Source organism: Oncorhynchus mykiss, chromosome 12, assembly GCF_013265735.2.
Source record: "Oncorhynchus mykiss isolate Arlee chromosome 12, USDA_OmykA_1.1, whole genome shotgun sequence".
Lineage (NCBI taxonomy): Eukaryota > Metazoa > Chordata > Actinopteri > Salmoniformes > Salmonidae > Oncorhynchus > Oncorhynchus mykiss.
In genome coordinates this window covers 23,491,031-23,511,442 of record NC_048576.1, presented here as the reverse complement: position 1 = coordinate 23,511,442, position 20,412 = coordinate 23,491,031, and the positions used below count along the sequence as shown (strand labels likewise).

At 44.4% G+C, this 20,412-nt stretch overlaps 1 protein-coding gene across 4 annotated transcripts in view; it reads right to left on the bottom strand.

Annotated features, from left to right (window-relative positions):
• LOC110536823 (roundabout homolog 2) overlaps positions 1-17,866 on the bottom strand; it is a 215,354-nt gene extending 197,488 nt beyond the window's left edge. For 2 of the 4 annotated variants that reach the window (XM_036937237.1, XM_036937238.1), the window contains exon 1: positions 17,336-17,866. In XM_036937237.1, the coding sequence (XP_036793132.1) occupies positions 17,336-17,468 (133 nt within the window). In that variant the 5' untranslated portion in view covers positions 17,469-17,866. The remainder of the gene's footprint in view (positions 1-17,335) is intronic. The other 2 variants (XM_036937235.1, XM_036937236.1) reach the window with 1 other exon arrangement.
• Positions 17,867-20,412: the final 2,546 nt, after the last annotated feature.

Sequence of the window (20,412 nt, the reverse complement as noted above, 5' to 3'; positions counted from 1 at the left end):
TTAAGACACTGATGCCCTTTATAACCACGTACCTAAGTGAGGGTGGATTCTCGGCCCTAACTAGCATGAAAACTAAATACAGGCACAGATCGTGTGTGGGCAAATGATTTAAGGCAATACAACCCAATACAACCCAACATTGCAGAGTTATGTACATCCTTTCAAGCACACCCTTCTCATTAACCTGTGGTGAGTTATTCACAATTTTCGATTAATAAATAAAGTTTTATATGTAAGATGGCTAAATAAAGAGCAAAATGATTAATTATTATTAAATTATTATTTGTGCCCTGGTCCTATAAGAGCTCTTTGTCACTTCCCACGATCCGGGTTGTGACAAGAACTCACACTCATTCTTATGTTTAATAAATGTATTGTATAGTGTGTGTGTGTGGCAGGCTTACAATGATGGCAGAAAACAACATTTGAGAGTACGCTGACCCTGGTGCTAGAGGGGGTAAGGAGCTGTAGGTTGAATGTTTGAAGAGGTACGGGACTATAAAAAGTTTGGGAACCACTGCTGTAGAGGAATCCTGATATCTCCAGGAGTGATTAGTATAATTTTTTGTCTTCATCTGTTGTCTAGTACTGTCTTTTTGCTAGCTAGGGCCATCTACTTTAAATGCTGCCTGTCTTCACTTTAGCCTACTTGGTGCTGAACTACTGACTGCTCATAAATTGCAGACGATTGTTGACACGTCAACGAGGATTAAGGGGCAAGGAAATGTGTAACTTGTTTTGGTAATCAGTGTCTGTATTGGAGGGGGAGTGGTTTCTCCTCTCCTCAGCAATCAGCAATTAGTACAGGGAGGTGTGCTCTTCACCTCTGCTAGGCAATTAGCAATTAGTGTTAGTACTTCAGTTTCCATTGGTCTTCCCAGCGGCAGCTGTAAGCAGTGGTCTGGCTGGCAAAACTAAGACTGTTCTGTGGAGTTGTCTGAGGAAGGAAAGACACACCACTCCCTTACTTTAATATCTTACCTAGTTATTTTCTGGTTTTGTTATTTGTTATTATTTTGTTATTTTTTTGCTTTAGCAACCATGTGTGTGTTTTCTTTACCTGTTCACTCCTCTCCCTGTAGGCTTTACAGACGCTCCCCATCCCTTTGCTGCAACCATTCTAATGTAGTGTACCTGTGCGCACGCACAACCCATGTGGAATTCTGGGTCTCAAGCATGCAGAGTTTGGGCTTCCCGAGTGGTGCAGCGGTCTAAGGCAGTGCTGAGGCGCCACTACAGCCTCGGGTTTAGCCGTGACCGGGAGCCCCACAGGGTGGTGCACAATTGGCCCTGCAGCGTCCGGGTTAGGGGAGGGTTTGGCCGGGAGGGGGATTTCCTTGGCTCATCATGCTCTAGCGACTCCTTGTGGTGGGCCGGGCGCCTGCAAGCTGACTCTATCGTCAGTTGAACAGTGTTTCCTCCTACACATTGGTACGGCTGGATTCTGGGTTAAACGAGCAGTGTGGTTTGGCTGTTCATGCTTCAGAGTTTTATGTTTGGAAATATAACGTTCCCAAAGTAAACAGCCTATTTCTCAGGACCAGATGCTTGAATATTTTGCCAGTTCTTGCTTTGAGATGTTACTCCACTCTTCTACCAAGGCACCTGCAAGTTCCCAGACATTTCTGGGGGGAAATGGCCCTAACCCTCACCCTCCAACCCAACAGGTCCCAGATGTGCTCAATGGGATTGAGATCCAGGCTCTTCTCTGGCCATGGCAGAACACTGACATTCCTGTCTTACAGGAAATCACGCACAGAACGAGCAGTATGGCTGGTGGCATTGTCATGCTGGAGGGTCATGTTAGGATGAGCCAGCAGGAAGGGTACCACATGAGGGAGGAGGATGTCTTTCCTGTTATGCACAGCGTTGAGATTGCCTGCAATGACCCTCCAGCATGCAATGAAGTTCAGTCCGATGATGCTGTGACACACCGCCCCAGACCATGACGGACCCTCCACCTCCAAATCGATACCGCTCCAGAGTACAGGCCTCGCTGTAATGCTCATTCCTTCGATGATAAACGCAAATCCGACCATCACCCCTGGTGAGACAAAACCACGACTCATCAGTGAAGAGCACAATTTTGCCAGTCCTGTCTGGTCCAGCGACGGTGGGTTTGTGCCCATAGGCGACGTTGTTGCCGGTGATGTCTGGTGAGGATCTGCCTTACAACAGGCCTACAAACTCTCAGTCCAGCCTCTCTCAGCCTATTGCAGACAGTCTGAACACTGACGGAGGGATTGTGCTTTCCTGGTGTAACTTGGGTAGTTGTTGTTGCCATCCTGTACCTGTCCCGCAGGTGTGATGTTCGGATGTACCGATCCTGTGCAGGTGTTCTTACACATGGTCTGCCACAGCGAGGATGATCATCTGTCCGTCCTGTCTCCGTGTAGTGCTGCATTACGCGTCTCACAGTACGGACATTGCAATTTATTGCCCTGGCCACATCTGCAGTCCTCAAGCCTCCTTGCAGCATGCTTAAGGCATGTTCACGCAGATCAGCAGGGAACCTGGGTATCTTTATTTTGGATATTTTCAGAGTCAGTAGAAATGCCTCTATAGTGTCCGGAGTTTTCATAACTGTGACCTTAATTGCCTACCGTCTGTAAACTGTTAGTGTCTTAATGACCGTTCCACTGGCGCATGCTCATTAATTATGGTTAATTGAACAAGCATGAGAAACAGTGTTTAAACCGTTTACAATGAAGATCTGTGAGGTTATTTGGATTTTTATGAATTATCTTTCAAAGACAGGGTCCTGAAAAAGGGACGTTTCTTTTTTACTGAGTTTAGCTGCTCTCTCCTCATCTGACTAAGTTCTCTCATTGCCCAAGAGCATCTGGTAAGCGAGGTGGTGGCACAGGGCTACTCATTTCTTCTAAATGGAGATTTCTCTCCCTCTCTCACCTGTCCATCTCATGTCATCTCATGATTCAAATGCTATGCTTTTACTGTCACTTATTTGATGACTTCTCCTGAAGTCTGCCTTCAAATAATTTCTTTCCAACTCTTTATTTATCACCGTTGCCACTCTTGACCTCACACTTTCCCAATCCCCTCCAACTCACAAGGCAGGCACTGTACTTCACCTTATCTTTACTAGATGCTATTTGCCTACCAATTTCACCACAACCCCCTTCCATCCAAGGGCCTCATTAATAAACATTGCATAGGCACAAAATAAGTTGTACACCACTTTCTAAGCAAACTTTGGGAATTATAAAAAACAAACCTGACAGGAGAATGTGCGGTCCTCCACGGACACTTTGACCCATACGTACGCACATAAATTGGAGAAATGAGAAACTGCGACTACGATGACAGAAGGATGAAACGCTTTGAAATTGATACCATTGTGTGAAATAAATTGAAATATTACCTCTCATGTATTATATATGAAGAGTGCACACAAAAAAAAACAACCAAAAAACATGATTTAGGATAATAAATGTCACGGTCGTCAGAAAGAGGAGACCAAGGCGCAGCATGGTAAGCGAACATAACTCTTTAATAAAAGAGAGAACACTGAACAGAACTAAACAAAACAACAAAATGAACCGTGAAGCAATATGGCTAGTGCAGAACAGGCAACTAAACATAGAATAACAACCCACAAACTATCCAAGGAATATGGCTACCTAAATATGGTCCCCAATCAGAGACAACGATAAACAGCTGCCTCTGATTGAGAACCAATCTAGGCAACCATAGACATATAAACACCTGACCAGAAAACCCCATAAACATACAACAACCCCTAGACAATACAAAAACTACACAAACCACCCTTGTCACACCCTGACGTAACCAAATAATAAAGAAAACAAAGATAACTAAGGTCAGGGCGTGACAATAAATACAAACAGTGATATCTGTTTTTGCAAAATAACCCCTCAAATATGTTGTACAGTTGAATCGGGAATCATATTTTATTGGATCTGTAATTATTAAAGAATACTTGCATGTTATGAAATGTATTCACATAAATAATAAAGGTGAACAGTAGGACAAATTACATTTAAACTGATGCCATTTTCGATGCCTCAGTTGTGGCAGATACGAGTGCACAGTTTCATATATCGTTATCACGTTTGTTGCGCAGAACTGTCAATGTGATAATGGCTCTGTCATTGTCAGTTACAATCAGGGTAATTACCACACCTGAAGGTGTTACGCAATTGGGTAGCTTTGACAATCAAATGGTTGGGTATAACAAGGCATACAATTACAATGCGTAATGACGCACAATGGCTGCTTTGGCACTGTTGGAAGATTTGGGGAATGGAAGAATTCGGAGAGAGCAAATTTTCTGAGATTTCCTGGCCAATGATGATGAGTGGCTTATTAGCTGGTTCCGATTACCAAGAGCTGTTCCCTTGGATCTCTGTGCTGTTGTGGGCCTAGCTTTACTACGGAGCACCCGCAGAAACCAAGCCATGCCTGCCTCACTTAAACTCCTTGGTAACCTCGTTAATAGCGTCAATGGTGTCTCCATGCGTTTGTGTGACTGCATCTGTGAGGACACGGCCACTGGAGGGTTGTGAAGCATGAGGTGCAGTGGAGACACTGGGGCTGGGCGCACTCAGCTCCTGCTCAGCTGCAGCACCACCGACCCTGCTGGAACACAGCTCCTGCTCAGCTGCAGCATCATCGACCCAGCTGGAACACTCAGCTCCTGCTCAGCTGCAGCACCACCGACCCTGCTGGAACACTCAGCTCCTGCTCAACTGCAGCACCACTGACACGCAGTGACTTTAAACAATAGAAAATGTCACAAATGTTTGTGTAAATAAATGTTTAAACACAACTTGAATGCATTTGGTTTACTCTTTTCAAACGAGGGAATACTAATTACATACCTGGATCATCTGGTGCATCTTGCATGTCTGTGTCCCCCTCCACCTCCGTCACTACTCCACTCAGGAGGGATTCCCCTATAATACCGGCAAGTCGCTCATCAAGGGGGTTGTGCTCCAGTGTTCCCTTACCCCCACTCGTGGCACAAACACTTTGTCTGTGTAAGGCTATGCTCCTTTTGGCCTCTACTTTTTTGTCAGACCACATCTTTTCTATTTCTGAGTGGGTCTGAACTGAGCCAGCAGCATTCACAGCGTCCGCCACATGCTGCCACTCTAACGCCTTCTTGGCATTTGTAACACCCACACGGTGTCCACCAAACAATATATTTTTTCTTGCTTCAACATCCCATCAAGAACTTCCATTTCACACTGGGAGAAATGTCTTTTTTTGGCCTTTCTGTCGGGATTGTTATCATCCAGTCAGTATGGATGATTATTAATTAGGGGCGTTTGACGGACTATCTATAGGCAACTATGGGCGTTAAAAGGGTGGGACAAGAAGCTTGCTCACGTGCACCAAATTTCGAGTGTGATTGTGATTTATAAAGGGAAACCGGCGTGGGATGTGCGTGCGCACTGTGTTATAAATCAGAATGTTTTTGTGTGTAAGCACTTTCTGTTTTGTCCGTACGCCACCTTTTGACATGAATCCTCCACACAGTTTTATAAATGAGACTACTTTTTTCCCTTTCCTCCAACCCTAGTCACTCTCTCTCTCCTCTTCTGTCCTATCATCTTTTCCTTCTGCTAAATCCTTCTCCCTCTTGTCTCTGCCTCTTCGATGCTACTCTCCTCCCTTTCTGCATCCTAGGACTTGCACTGTCCCCTTTCCTCCCGGCTGGCTCGGCCCTCCCCTCCTGCTCCTTGGCTAAGTGACTCATTGCGAGCTTACAGATCTGTGGGCAGCTGAGCAAAAATTTGGGAAAACTAAACTTCCGGAAGACCTATGAACCATTCACTACCTCCTCTCTATTTTATCTTCTCGCGTATAGGATGCTAAAGCCACTAAATTTCACCATAATCTCAAACTAGTAAGGTCTGGCCACCCGACAACCTGACCACTCGACGCCATGCCCTCCTCAACCCCATTCCCAGACCATGTATGGAGACCTCCTATTCCTCACATCCCTCATCAATCATCTCTGACCACAGGCTGCGTCCCCTCTGACTTCAAATTACCCGAGTCGCTCCCCTCCTCAAGAAACCAACACTCAACTCATCTGACGTCAAAAACTTTAGACCTGTATCCCTTTCTTTTCTTTCCAAAACACATGAGTGTGCCATCTCTGACTATCTCTCTCAGAACGATCTTCTTGACCCTGACCAATCAGGCTTCAAGATGGGTCACTCAACCGAGACGGCTCTTCTCTGTGTCACAGAGGCTTTCCGCACTGCCAAAAGTGACTCTCTCCTCTGTTCTCAGCCTCCTAGATCTATCCGCTGCCTTTGACAAAGTGAACCATCAGATCCTCCTATCCGCCCTCTCAGGGCTGAGCGTCTCAGGCTCTGCACACTCTTGGATTGCATCCTACCTAGCAGGCTGCTCCTACCAGGTGATGTGGAGAGGATCTGTGTCTGCATCATGTACTCTCACTACAGGCCTCGGTTCTAGGCCCTCTCCTCTTCTCCCTATAGACCAAGTCACTCGACTCCATCATATCCTCACATGGTCTCTCCTACAGTATCATTGCTATGCTGACACTCAATTACTCTTCTTCTTACCCCCTTCTGACACCCAGGTGGCAACATGCATCTCTGCGTGCCTGGCAGATATATCAGCTTGGATGTCAGGCCTCCACCTCAAACTCAACCTCGACAAGACAGAGCTGCTCTTCCTCCCGGGTAAGGCCTACCTGCTCAAAGACCTCTCCATCATGGTTGACAACTCCACAGTGTCGCCCCCCCAGAATGCAAAGAACCTTGGCATGACCATGGACAACACCATGTCTTTCTATGCAAATGTCAAAGCAGTGATTCGCCACAGCCGGCTTGGTTTTCAACCTTCCCAAGTTCTCCCATGTCACCTCGCTCCTCCGCACACTCCATTGGCTTCCAGCCGAAGCTCACGTTCAGCAAGAGGAACTGCTCCTACTTCCGGCGCCGACAGAGATGGCCGCCTCATTTCACGTTCCTAGGAAACTATGCAGTATTTAGTTTTTCCGCATGTTATTTCTTACATTGGTACTCCAGGAGCAGCAAGAGGAACTGCTCCTCCATACCTTCAAGCTATGTTCAAACCCTACACCTCAACCCAAGCACTCTATTCTTACCCTTCTGGTTTCTTGGCCCTCCTACTTTATTGAGTAAAAGTGTACTTACTATGCCTGTGATATGTGGTTGTCCCACCTAGCTATCTTAAGATGAATGCACTAACTGGATGTGGCTCTGGATAAGAAGGTCTTCTAAATGACTAAAATGTACAAAGTAGAGCAAACCTAGAGATACGTAGACTATAATGTACTGCACTGTACTGAACTCTAGTCTTCTGTAATGCACTCTACTGAGGTCTACTGTGCTCTACTTTGATGTCGATATTTGTGAAACATAGACATCTCTGATTGGTCCATATTTGGTCCGATCCGGACCAAACTAATTTGGTCTTATTTGGGGGCAGAGTGCATACAAATACTAGCCAGTTTGCATATACCTTTGTGTATCTATTTTGGGTATATCACCATGAAGAGAATGACATTCATTCCCATAAATATGCATTTCTGTGTCTTACATATCAGGGACCCATGATGAAATTGTTAGCACAATTCCATTATCAGGTGTAAATCCACCTCACTTACTGTAGTTCAATAACCAAAATAGATGTTTTCAAACTCAATGTGTCATGTCATAGTTGACACCCCATTCTTTCTGCAGACATCGTTGAATCTTAATTTGGTGCAGATATTAAATTTTTTTTTGTCAAAAGTGGATAAATAAAAATCTGATTTTACCAAAATTATTTCACCAAACTTTGCATCTGCACAGTTCTTTCAGTAAATGTGTTTTGTAAATCTTTAAGTGTAAATTGTTCAAATAAGTCCTTGTGCATAGAATTGTATGGCTTGTTAAACTTGTTAAACTGATATTAATGGTTTTTGTTTGTCATACATTTGAATTGGAATTGCCCATCTGAAGCCCTGGCAGAATGGGTTACTATTGTAGCAGCAGTGCTTTATTTGTTCCATAAATGGACAGCTATTGTCAGTTATTGTTAGACACAACAGGCTATTGTTGGGCATGTCCTTGGCCAATCAGAGCACTTAGTTTGACACTATCACACAGGGATCATCAACTAAATTCAGCAGCAGGCAGATTTTTTTGTTGAGCCGATGGTCGGGGGCCCGAACATAACTACAAATAATGTGTAGACTGCAAATTGACCGCAAAAAGCCCAAACAGATATGACTAAAACATAATCATTTCAAACCTTGCTTACATTTGTATATGATAATGTCTCTCTCATATTTCTTAAGTTAAAATCACTTCGTGCTCATTTCCTGGTGTTTTTACAGTCTTTTATGTCCAATAATGAACCACTCACAGGCCAAATTCAGCCCACGGGCCGCCAGTTGCGGAACCCTGCTATAACACATAATCCATACTCTACTCACCCTCCCTCCATTATATTATGTGTTGAGAAGTAGTCTGTTGGATGGACAGTCTTTTTCTCTTTACCAGAGATGCCTGATTAATTCAAACACCGGAACATTATTTCAGTGTATCTTGTTGGTCCTCCCTGGTGGACTGGCTAATTGTGTATAACTTGGCTGCTGCTGATTCAGGTCAACCCTGATTTTGTTTCCCTCTCTTCCAGGCTTTATCTCTGGCCTGACTAGCCTGGGAGAATATGGACTACAAATCACAGATCATGGCTCCTCCATTCGAGAGTGGAATGGATGCAACAGGCTGTTGCATATCATGTATGTATATCAGGTGAAGCGCATTCACTTTCTGACTCTATATTATGAGATTAATTAGATGTACACACACATGCGCATGCTTGCACGCACACAAAGTTCTCCATTATTCATTGTCCTTCACGGTGTTTGTGACACGTTCATGGTGATGCGAATGTTTGGATACTGAATGGCGCAGCGGTCTAAGGCACTGCATCGCAGTGAATGAGGTGTCACTACAGACCTGGGTTCGATCCTGGGCTGTATCACAACCGGCCTTGATCGGGAGTCCCATAGGGAGACGTACAACTGGCCCAGTGTTGTTCAGGTTAGGGGAGTGTTTGGCCGGGGTAGGCTATCATTGTCAATAAGAATTTGTTCTTAACTGACTTGCCCAGTTAAATAAAGGTAAATTAAATAAATAAAATGTGCATGCAGAATTTTTATGAACAAGTGTATACAGTGCAGTCGGAAAGTATTCAGACCCTTTGAGTTTTTCCACGTTTTGTTACGTTACAGCCATATTCTAAAATTGATGACATTTCCCTCATCAATCCTCACAATACCCCATAATGACAAAGCAAAAAATACTATGTATGCGCTCTGCGCCAAAATAAGACCAAATTTGGTTGGTTCGGATCGGACAAAATCGGGACCAATCATAGATGTCTATGTTTCACAATTTTGGACATCAAAGAACAGCACAGTAGAGCTCAGTAGAGTGCAGTACAGTAAAGTAGAGTTCAATACATTATAGTCTACGCAACTCTAGGTTGTGGACATTTTACATTTTAGTCAATTAGAAGACCCTATGCTATGAGACTCGAAATTGAGCTCAGGTGCATCCTGTTTCCATTGATCATCATTGAGATGTTTCTACAATATGATCGTAGTACACCTGTGGTATATGCAATTGATTTGACATGATTTGGAAAAGCACATGCCTGTCTATATTAGGTCACACAGTTGATAGTGCATTTCAGAGAAAAAACTAAGCCATGAGGTTAAAGGAATTGTCCGTTGTGCGCCGAGACAGGTTTGTGTTGAGGCACAGATCTGGGGAAGGGTACTAAAAATTTTTGCAGCATTGAACATCCCCAAGAACACAGTGGCCTCCATCATTCTTAAATGGAAGAAGTTTGAAACCACCAAGACTCTTCCTAGAGCTGGCCGCCCGGCCAAACTGAGCAATCGGGGGAGAAGGGCCTTAGTCAGGGAGGTGACCAAGAACCCGATAATCACTCTGACAGAGCTCTAGAGTTCCTTTGTGGAGATGGGAGAACCTTCCAGAAGGAAAATCATCTTTGCAGCGCTCCACCAATCAGGCCTTTATGCTAGAGTGGTCAGACGGAAGCCACTCCTTACTAAAAGGCACATGACAGCCCCCTTGGAGTTTGCCAAAAGGTACCTAATGATTCTCAGACCATGAGAAACAAGATTCTCTGTTCTGAGGAAACCAAGATTGAACTCTTTGGCCTGAATGCCAAGCGTAACATCTGGAGGAACCTGGCACCATCCCTACGATTAAGCTTGGTGGTGGCAGCATGCTGTGGGGATGTTTTTCAGCGGCAGGGACTGGGAGACTAGTCAGGATGAAGGGAAAGAAGAACGGAGCAAAGTACAGAGAGAACCATGATGAAAACCTGCTCCAGGGCTCTCAGGAACTCAGACTGGGGCGACGGTTCAACTTCCAACAGGACAAAGACCCTAATAACACAGCCAATACAATGCAGGAGTTGCTCAATGTCCTTGAGTAGACCAGCCAGGGCCCGCACTAACATATCTGGAGAGACCTGAAAATAACTGTACAGCGATGCTCCCCATCCAACCTGACAGAGCATGAGAGGATCTTTAGAGAAGAATGGGAGGAACTCCTCAAATATAGGTGTTCCAAGCTTGTAGTGTAATACCCAAGAAAGTGATCATTCCTTTTTTTATATACATTTGCAAAAATACCTAAAAATCTATTTTTACTTTGTCATTTATGGGTATTGTGTGTAGATTGATTAGGGCAAAAAAATAAATAATCGATTTTCGAATTAGGCTGTAACGTAACAAACTGTGGAAAAAGTCAAGGGGTCTGAATTATTTTGTAACGCACTCTATGTGAGTGGGGAATGGTTGGGTAAGGGGGAACAACATGTGACACTTTTATCCAATCCACGACTCACCCGGAGTGGAAAGGGTGAAGAGAGAAAATGAGCAGTCTAACACAGTTGCTTGCCTCAGCGAAGACTGTTTAACGTTAAATAGGTAATTGTATTTGAAGATTAATATTTTATGGTGAATGCAACAGCATGCATTGAGATTGCCCCTGTGCTGAGCAGAGAGCCTGCCAGGCAACCAGATCCCTCTGCTCTGCTTTATGGAGTCTGCTGTTTGTCTTGAGTACTGTACAATGGTAGTGATAATTAGGAGGACGTTTCCGATATTCAAGACAGGGTTCAGATTACTGGTGAACTCTCTCTACTAGTTGGACAGTGTATACCTAATTAACTAATTTAGTTGGAAAAGGAAGTGACAACCTTTGCTGGTGGGCTGCCTCTAGTCTCCATGATGGTGACAGGCTGATATGGGATCACAACACACTGCTTAGCATTTCAAACAGGAGACCACCAGTGCGCTAGACCACAACATTGTACATAGCAGGGAGAGGATAAGCAGATACCCTTCTATTCACATTATCATATCCTGCCTTGTTGGCCCTGTCTGGAGGGTATCATCGGACGGGGCCACAGTGTCCCCCGACTCCTCCTGTCTCAGCCTCCAGTAGCTATGCTGCAAATTATTTTTCATTTAACCCCTATTTGCCTAGGCAAGTCAGTTAAGATCAAATTCTAATTTACAATGAAGGCATACCCTGGACGACGCTGGGCCAATTGTGCACCATCCCATGGGACTCCCAATCACAGCCAGATGTGATACAGCCTGGATTCGAACCAGTGACTGTAGTGAAGCCTATTGCACTGAGATGCAGTGCCTTAGACCGAGCAATACTGTACTGTTAATACTGTATGGTGACAGGTAGTCAGATGACACACAAGGTGAAAATACAAAGCTAGTGTATGAGAAGCTGAAAATGATTCTCAAACTTTTGACTAGCTAGCTTCTCAAGAGCAACACTCAATACTCAGTTGAACTGAGTGGGTATACAAGGGTCATGAACTACTACACTTTGTCTCAGATTGACAACGGCATGGCACCATTGATGTTGTAGCAAAATATGATGATATAATTTAAACCAAATACATTTTCAAATTAATTTTGGTTCATGGCCCATTTTGGAATATTCATTAACCATTAAAATGTGTTTGGCAGGAACAAATGGATTCTGTTTCCACAGTGAATAGTTTTGATGTTTTTAGCCAAATAAGGCACAAAAAAGGCTGACACTTCCGACACGTTTTATTCTACGGTAGTCAGTCGTACCCTCAAGATTCTTTGCCCTAAAAATATGACTATGTTAGCTATGGAGTCTGCTGCTCACTGTTTTAACAGAACATATACATATATAAGTTAAAAGAAAAACAAATGGTGCACACACCAAATCACACTGCCTCTCCGGCTTCCCTTCACATTCTCCCTGCATTGGCATGTCGAAGTCAGAACGGCAGACAATGTACACTTCAAAAGATAAGAGAAACAGAAAAGCTTGCAAATTCAGAATTAGCTTCATTCTTTTGTATCTCCGCTGAATGTTTTCTAAGGCGCCCGATGAAGCTCATTTCGCTTGGCGAATGGTTCAGCGCAGTAATGCTTCATTTTGAATGAGCTGATTAAGATACAGTGTTTGTTTCATCCTCACAACATGAAAAATGCTCTTTGTTTTGGATTTGTCACAGGCTCTAAGGCTGGGAGTGCTCTACCCAAATGTTTTGTGAATGATTTAGCATAATCTGCTGAGTGATTCTGGGGTGCTTCAATGTGGCCAAATAAAAACATCCTAATCATATCAGTGAAGGTGAAGTTATCGTATTATCACATCAGTGGCTCGTAGGTGAATCATCTCCTCAAGGCAGAGCTTTAGACTGTGTCAAGCCAAACCCCCCCCCCCCCATGCTGTGTATCAACATACAAGTGTTAATACATTCCAGTGGTTAACCCCTAAACCCTCAGTGTGTTACTAGGGGAGAGTGTGTAGAGACCTGATTGGCTGAACTGGAGCCTGCTTTCCTTTCACAGTTGGATAGAAGAGCATGGGATAGATACTACTGGGGCCATCCTAGGAGCGGTCCGGGGCTCATTGAAATTCTGTGCATAAGTTCTGAAGAGACAGCCTGTGTGCACGGCAGTATGATGAAGCAGACAATAAACAGGGCGATGCTAAGGTGATAAGGTTGTAGTTGAGGAGGAGAGTCGCAGACAAATGTGACCGGACAACATGTAGCGGACCTGTGAGCGTTAGTCCCTCATTGAGAGGTCCTCCATTAGGATGGTCAAGGTTACCCTGACGACGGCCACAATGCAACCCTGCATGGGACAAATAGACACCTTCATCTTCGTTATTTACCCTCAGATGCTGCAGTACAATATATCTGGTGTTAAAGTTATGGAAACTTCTTCTATTGGGTTGACCATGATGGTTTAATATGTGTCATTCAAGTCATATCTGGTTGGGTAGGATATCAGTTTGTTGACTAATCATAGAATCAATGATTGATAATGAATAGAGTGATATGAATAATGGCAGATGTGCACAGCAGGAGTGAGCGGAAATGGGTGACACAAAGGAAAATAGATACCAGCTAGAGATTCACTCTACTCTAGAACACGGACAATGCCAGATGGGCAAAACTACAGCCTTCAACAGAAGCGGCCCCTGTTGGTGCTGGCACCCTGTCAGCATGTCATGTTGTATTCCTTTACAGTGATTTATGAAATTTGAGGAGCATGTGTCATATCTTCTCCAAATGATTCCCTTTTTCAGCAGCTTGGGCAGAAAAACGGGACGCCAAACAGGATATACATGCACACACAAACAGTTTTGTTTTGATGTCATGTCGGAATTATGTCCTGCCACTGTCACATCAGTGTGAGCAATAAAGGCCATCAGCCATGCTGCCTCTACAGTTTGACAAAAATTACACAGAGAGTTTGCCTCTGAGCAGCTAGCCAGCCACTGGGGATATTTGTTTAGTGAGGTCAGTGGGGGCCACCGAGGACAGGATGGACATGGAGGCATGGATCGTGGGCAGTAATGTCCACTGTACACACCCAGCAGTCTCTAACTGTCACTTCCACTGATCTGAGATCTGTCCACCCTCATTACAAAGTGTTGGAGAGAGGGAGGAGGGGGGGAAGAGGAAGTGATGAAAGGACAAGTAACAAGCAATGGAAAGACCAATGGAAGGCAAGAATTAGAAGCAGAATGAGGAGAAGAAATAAAAGGAGGGATGGAGATGGAGAGGATGGGGTTGAGGAGGTCAGAATGGCTAACTTGTCAATCCCACCATGTTAACTGGACTCTGCTGGCCAAGAGGCTCTCCTGAGGAGAGTGCCAGGTCATCACACCTGGGTCAGATTGGCTCGTAACTCATGGCAACGACTCCTATCACGAGGGCCCTAAAGGAGTACAGCGAAGATGGAGCTTGGCGTGGTGTTACAACATTATGCTACTGTAGCCCAGAGCAAGGAATTGCATCAGAGCATCTCCACATCTAGAAGGTCAACAAGGTGAACACTAAATGAGATGTTCTACTGTTTCATCTCCAATGTTGGCAGGAGGTCTATAAATGTACTGTATTAGTAGAATGACTTATGATTTCAAAACATCAGAGCTGGAGATCAGGGGAGTTTTTGTTTGGCCCTCTCCTACTATTGGCAAGCATGGATGTAATGGTGCCTTGCAGGCTAGAGTCCTGGTCTCTATTTCTGAGAGTGGTGAAGATAAAGATATGGACAGAGATACAGTAGAGTTAGATTCCACCGCCTTGATACCACATCCTGCTCAGGGATATGGAATACACATTTCATGCCACACAATGAAAATTATTATTCAAAGACCACAGATATTTTACATTACATATAATATAATAAAACCAAGTTAGCTTTGCATTTCTCAACTATAATAAGAGATGTGGAATGAGATAGCCCTGATGTTTTTGTTCTCTGGAAATTAATTCCCAGGTCTTAAAGCGACAATCAGCAGTAGAAACAATAACAAAGCATCCTCACCATACCTGTTTCAGTAAAAAGCTAAGAGATGGGGCATGAGAAATGTAACCACTCTCAAATTCATAGACAGAGGTATAATGTTTTGAGGCTACAATATACAGTGTTTGTTAACACTTACTTTTTTGACAAACATTGGAGTAAAATGTGTATATTTTGGGTTCTAATTGGGTAGACAGTTGAACTAAGCTCATGAGTCATTTATAAGTTATATTCTTCATGAATCAATGGAAGTAGCAACTGCTGATTGCCCCTTTACCTGCTTTTATGGCAGATCAAAATCTCAGTGCTATAGAGATTGCACAGAGAAAACAAAAATAAACACTTAACTATGCATTATACACTAGCTATGCATTATGTGGATACTTAGGACCCGAAATCGCTCGCAAACACAACAGGTTTCATGCAAAAATCTCCCATTTATTTGGATGATTTAGGCAAACCTCTTGGGTTGAGAAGCAAGTTATGATTCAGACGATCTTATTTCATGTTTATGTTGTTACAGGCATCATCATCATCTAGTGTTGTTGTTCCCACATTTCAACTCTTCCTTTCTTGCCCTCCTTTTTCTCCCTCTCTCTCTCTCTCCTCCTCTCTCTCTGTGGTTCACCCTCATTGATTTTGGCTCTGGGGAGGGAAGAGGAGCAGAAGGAGATATGCTGTTAGCTGAAACCAGGCTTCTTCCGGTGCGTGGCTGCGCTATCTCCAGCACACACCACCTGACTGGCATTAGCATTCTCCATGGCAGGCAGGGAGGGCAGGGGAGCCACATTAATAACCTCTTTTACATTCCTTCCATTCTCCCCTGGTTCTTCCCCATTTACTCTGCGCCTCTGCCTCTACCGAACCTCAACCCAAACTGCCATGAGGGCCGAGGTAGAGAGGACTCCTCTCTCTCTATAGCAGGAGCAGGTGGAAGAAAGGGAGAACTGTCATAGTGAAGTGCACATCTCTCAGAGGTTTTGACTTCTGCTCAACTTGGCCTGGTTCTCCTGGCAGTTGGAGGATATCTTTTCTCAGTGTTTAAAAATCTGAGAGTACATTAGAGAGTATTAACATGTGCTCATGGCATTCATTATAATTGCTGTTCTCTCTGGAGACATCTAAACATATTTACCTGTATGCTAGCTACACTGTAGTTTACACAAACACTTTGTAAGTCACCCTGGATGACAATGTCAACTAAATAATGAACACACACTCATCTCCAATTAGAAGAGGGATGAGTACAGGGTGAGTGTAGAAGGAGAAGGCGGAAGATGAAAGGACACATGGAGAAGAAAGGAAGGAAAGAGAGGAAGGGGAAAGGAAATCTGGTTAAGCGGATTAGAATTCCACCGCTGGTCCTTTGAAGGCAGGCGCTGTGCTGGGCTGCGTGGCTGCCCGGCACCGGGGGGCCGTCCAGGCCCCCTGTCCAAGCCACCACCCCCCAAAGCTCCAATGGTAAGATAAGAGAGAAGAGTTAATCCGACAAACAGGATTAGGGACTGGGAGGAGGGGGCGAGGGAGGGTGAGTAAGCGTGAGCTGGGGTGCTGGGTAGGATGGGTCACTGCCACCCTTGCTCAGCCTACCCATGGGGACACAGCAGTAAGTAGGCAGTCCAAAGCTTTATCAGCAGGGCCACATTGGGGGAGATAGGGGTGGCCCTGGGGAAGATGACCCCAGACCAAGCAGTGCCCTGGGGGTTAGCTGGGAGGTGTGTGGCCTCTTATTCATGCATCTGTTTTGCATGGCCCCTATCACAGTATGGCACAGGCACATGGGCTGTTACCCACTGAGTCCTTTCTGCCAGGCCAGACCCCTGTCCTCCATATGTAAACAGCATCATGGAAGCTGTGGCCACACACACAGCAGGAACTGAAAGAGATGGAGTCCACTGTATGCAAGATACCAAAGATCAAGCAAAGCCACTGTAGTATTCACTATGAAATCAAATGAGCTCAAGTAGAGTCTGAAATCATTCACAAACACATGCATACCCATCCTTGGACTTTGTACAAAGTAGCAGTCCAAAACTATGATCAGAACCACGGACCAGATAGATCAAAGCATAGCTTTCCCACATACACTTCTCCAAATGTTCTCAGTGACCTTCTGTTTACCAACTTTCTAACAAAACAAACACACACCAGTGTGAGAGAGGTGTGATACACTACACACAGCCCACTGAGTCGTATTGATGATGAACAATAATGCCTGACATCATATCCTAATCCATGAGACCGAGAAAATACCCACTGTGCCCAGTTGACTGACTTTCACCACCACCACAAACTCACAGCAAGGTTCAGCAATCCTCAAAACATCACTGCCTACAACAGAAACAGTATGCCTTACACACAGGTAAACAGATCCACAGATCGAAGAGTCCATGATGAACTCCATAATCCCACAGAGTCTGTGTTACTTACCTCCCTTGTTCTTGTGTCTGCCTGGCGCTCTACCCTGCAGGCTGACCCCTGGTCCTCCCAGGAGCAGGAAGAGGAGCAGAGCCAGTTCACACACAGATACACATCCACATCCACACCTGGTCAAGGGTGACATCTCTGGATCCACTGGTTCCACTGTGGGACGGTAGGTCTCCACTCAGCAGTCTCATCAATCACAGGGAGGGCAGCATGTGAGATGTCCACTACACCCTCAGACCCATCCTCATCAGTTCCAGTTCCAAGGTGCCTCTGCAGATGCATTCATGGTATCCCCAAGTTGATGTTGATAAAAAGTGTATGTTTTTCTCTGTCCTTAGTTATCACCTGTCTGTTTATCTTGGGTCTGTCTCAGTCATAAGTCCATCGTGCGATGGGGAGACAGTGTCTCCTTGCAGACTGAGTTGCTGTATCCACAGTCACATCCTTAGAGAGCTCCAGAAGCGTACTGAAGTCCTTTCTCAGGGAATCCTCTCAGACACAGCAGCAGCGCTGCACAGGACAGCTGGAGGACAAAGCTGGCTGAGCAGAGTCGCGCAGTATGGATCTCTCTCCCTCTCCCTCTCTATTTTCTCTCTCTCTCTCTCTCTCTCTCTCTCTCTCTCTCTCTCTCACACACACACACACACAGTGAAGGCTGAAACAGCTGCGGGTAATGCTGGAGCCACTGGTGCTGTTCTGCTGCTGATTATAGTAGTGGTGCTGATAGTGTTAATGGTGGTGAAAGCCTGCTCTATCTACTGGTGTTTACTAAGAGGAAACCTCCATGCAGCATGCACTCGCACTGCGAACACAACTGACTGTGGAGGTAAGGAAAACCCAGCAGTCCAGAGGCATGAGCACAGGGGGTGGAGAGAGAGTGAAAAAGAGAGAGGTAAGTGTAGCAGTAAAGTGATCAGTGGAAAGAGAGAGATTGAGATATGAAGCCAATGGTTGAGACATGTGGAGGAATGTCAGGCGTGGAGAGAAGAGAGGAGAAACGTAAAAGAGACGGCTCTAATCCTCACACACAGGCAGGCAGCTCTGAAAGCAGCAGCTGACAAAAAAAAGGAGAGAAATGACAGCTTCAGCACACGGCTATGTCAGCTCAGCGTCATAGAGCAGCGAGGAGAGAGCAGGGGATTGGATAGAGGGAGCTGACTTCAGAGACTTGGGGGGAAATGTAGGGATATTAAGGCGAGGGAGGGGGTGAAGAATGATGGTGCACGTTCCCAGCTATCTCTGGGGTGTGCAAGGTTTTTCACCTCAGTAACAAGAGTTGAGACGGAGAGCCTGAAGGATAACAGAAAGGCATGTTTACCACATGTCATGGTCTCAATTACAGTCCTCTATGGTGAGAACACTGATGCAGAAGCATTGCTAACCACAGTCACCCTCATCCCTCCTTGTACACTCAATGCATACAATTACATATGGCTGTGTGATTACTATCTTCCTTTCTCTTGCTCTTTCACCACTCCTCATCCAAGCACGTCAACAGCAGATTTTCAGATCAATGTAGCTGCAGGAAGAGACACACATGGCTGTCAGAGGTATCAGTGTGTTGTTGCTGGTTGATAGGACCCCACCTGTAGGTAAAAGGAGACGCATAAATGATGAAGCATGGTGATGTGCGAATATGTGTGTGAGCATGTGTGTGTGTGCAGTTAGTGTTGTCTTCAAGGGAATTGAAATGCATCACGGAACCTCTATAAGGTGGGTCAATTGATGACCTTTCCTCTTCCCTTTAGGTGGGACAGTCTCACCTGGGCTGTGTTACGATCAGTACTGCTTTTCCATAGAAGGAGTTTTCCAACATATGCTTACACGATTTACTATTTTAGCTGCACTCCAGTCTGTATGCATTTGGACAGTGAAGATACAATTTTACATATCCAGCATTTTGGATTTGGGATCAAAGGTTTCATGTGAGGCAGAATGTCACCTTTTTTTGGGGCTATTTTCATACATATCTGTTTTACCGTTTAGAAATGAAAGCACTTTATGTATCTAGTCCCCCCCATGTGAAGAAGTCATACATGTACTGTAAGTGCTTGGACAAATTCTCTTATAGTGTATCAAATTAGTCAAAAGTTTAGTGTTTGGTCTCATACTTCTTGCACGCAAGGAATACATCAATATACATCAAAACTCTTGTGTTTTGCCCAATAGAATTGAATGGAAAATTATGACTGAATTAATTTTCTGAAGACTCCTGAATTAATCCTGATAATGTCAAGATTAAGAAAAATCATGAATGAATAATGATGAGTGAGATGCCGTTCAGAGGATACCATAAAACATACTAACTTCTCACCGTTACCAATAACAGGGGAGGTCAGCATTTTTTGGGGTGGTATATGATATTTATGCCTCTGTAAATTTCTCAAATCATCATCATCATTCATCATCATTCATGATTTTTTCATGATTATCCATAATCATGGTAGCATCCACATTAATGTAGCATTCAGAAACATCTTCCATTCTTATTTACAACCAAATTGACGGGCGGCAGGGTAGCCTAGTGGTTAGAGCTTTGGACTAGTAACCGGAAGGTTGTGAGTTCAAACCCCCGAGCTGACAAGGTACAAATCTGTCGTTCTGCCCCTGAACAGCCACTGTTCCCAGGCTGTCATTGAAAATAAGAATTTGTTCTTAACTGACTTGCCTGGTTAAATAAATTGACTCCAAAATGGCACAAAACGTTATTCACCATTCACACTGGCGTAGCACAACCCATGTAGCCCTCCGCATAGTGGGGGGGCCCACGTCCAAAGCTATGATTTCATATATTTTTTGTTACAGGAAATTTGCTTTAAAACGGCAACATTTTATCTAAGCTTCATAATAACAATAAGTAATTCAGCTTCTATAGCGCTTTTCATTACAGAAAAAATCTCAGAACTCTTGAAAAGCAAGATAAACAAGTATCAAATAAAATTGATATGTAGCTACATAACAGAGAGTAGGTTTGGACTACAACACTTGTTAGCTAGTGTTAAACGTTTTGGGTGTTTCAAGCCTCCAACAGATGTTGCAACAGTTGAGAGGGATAGCTTGAGCAGAGGGAGGGGTTTGTC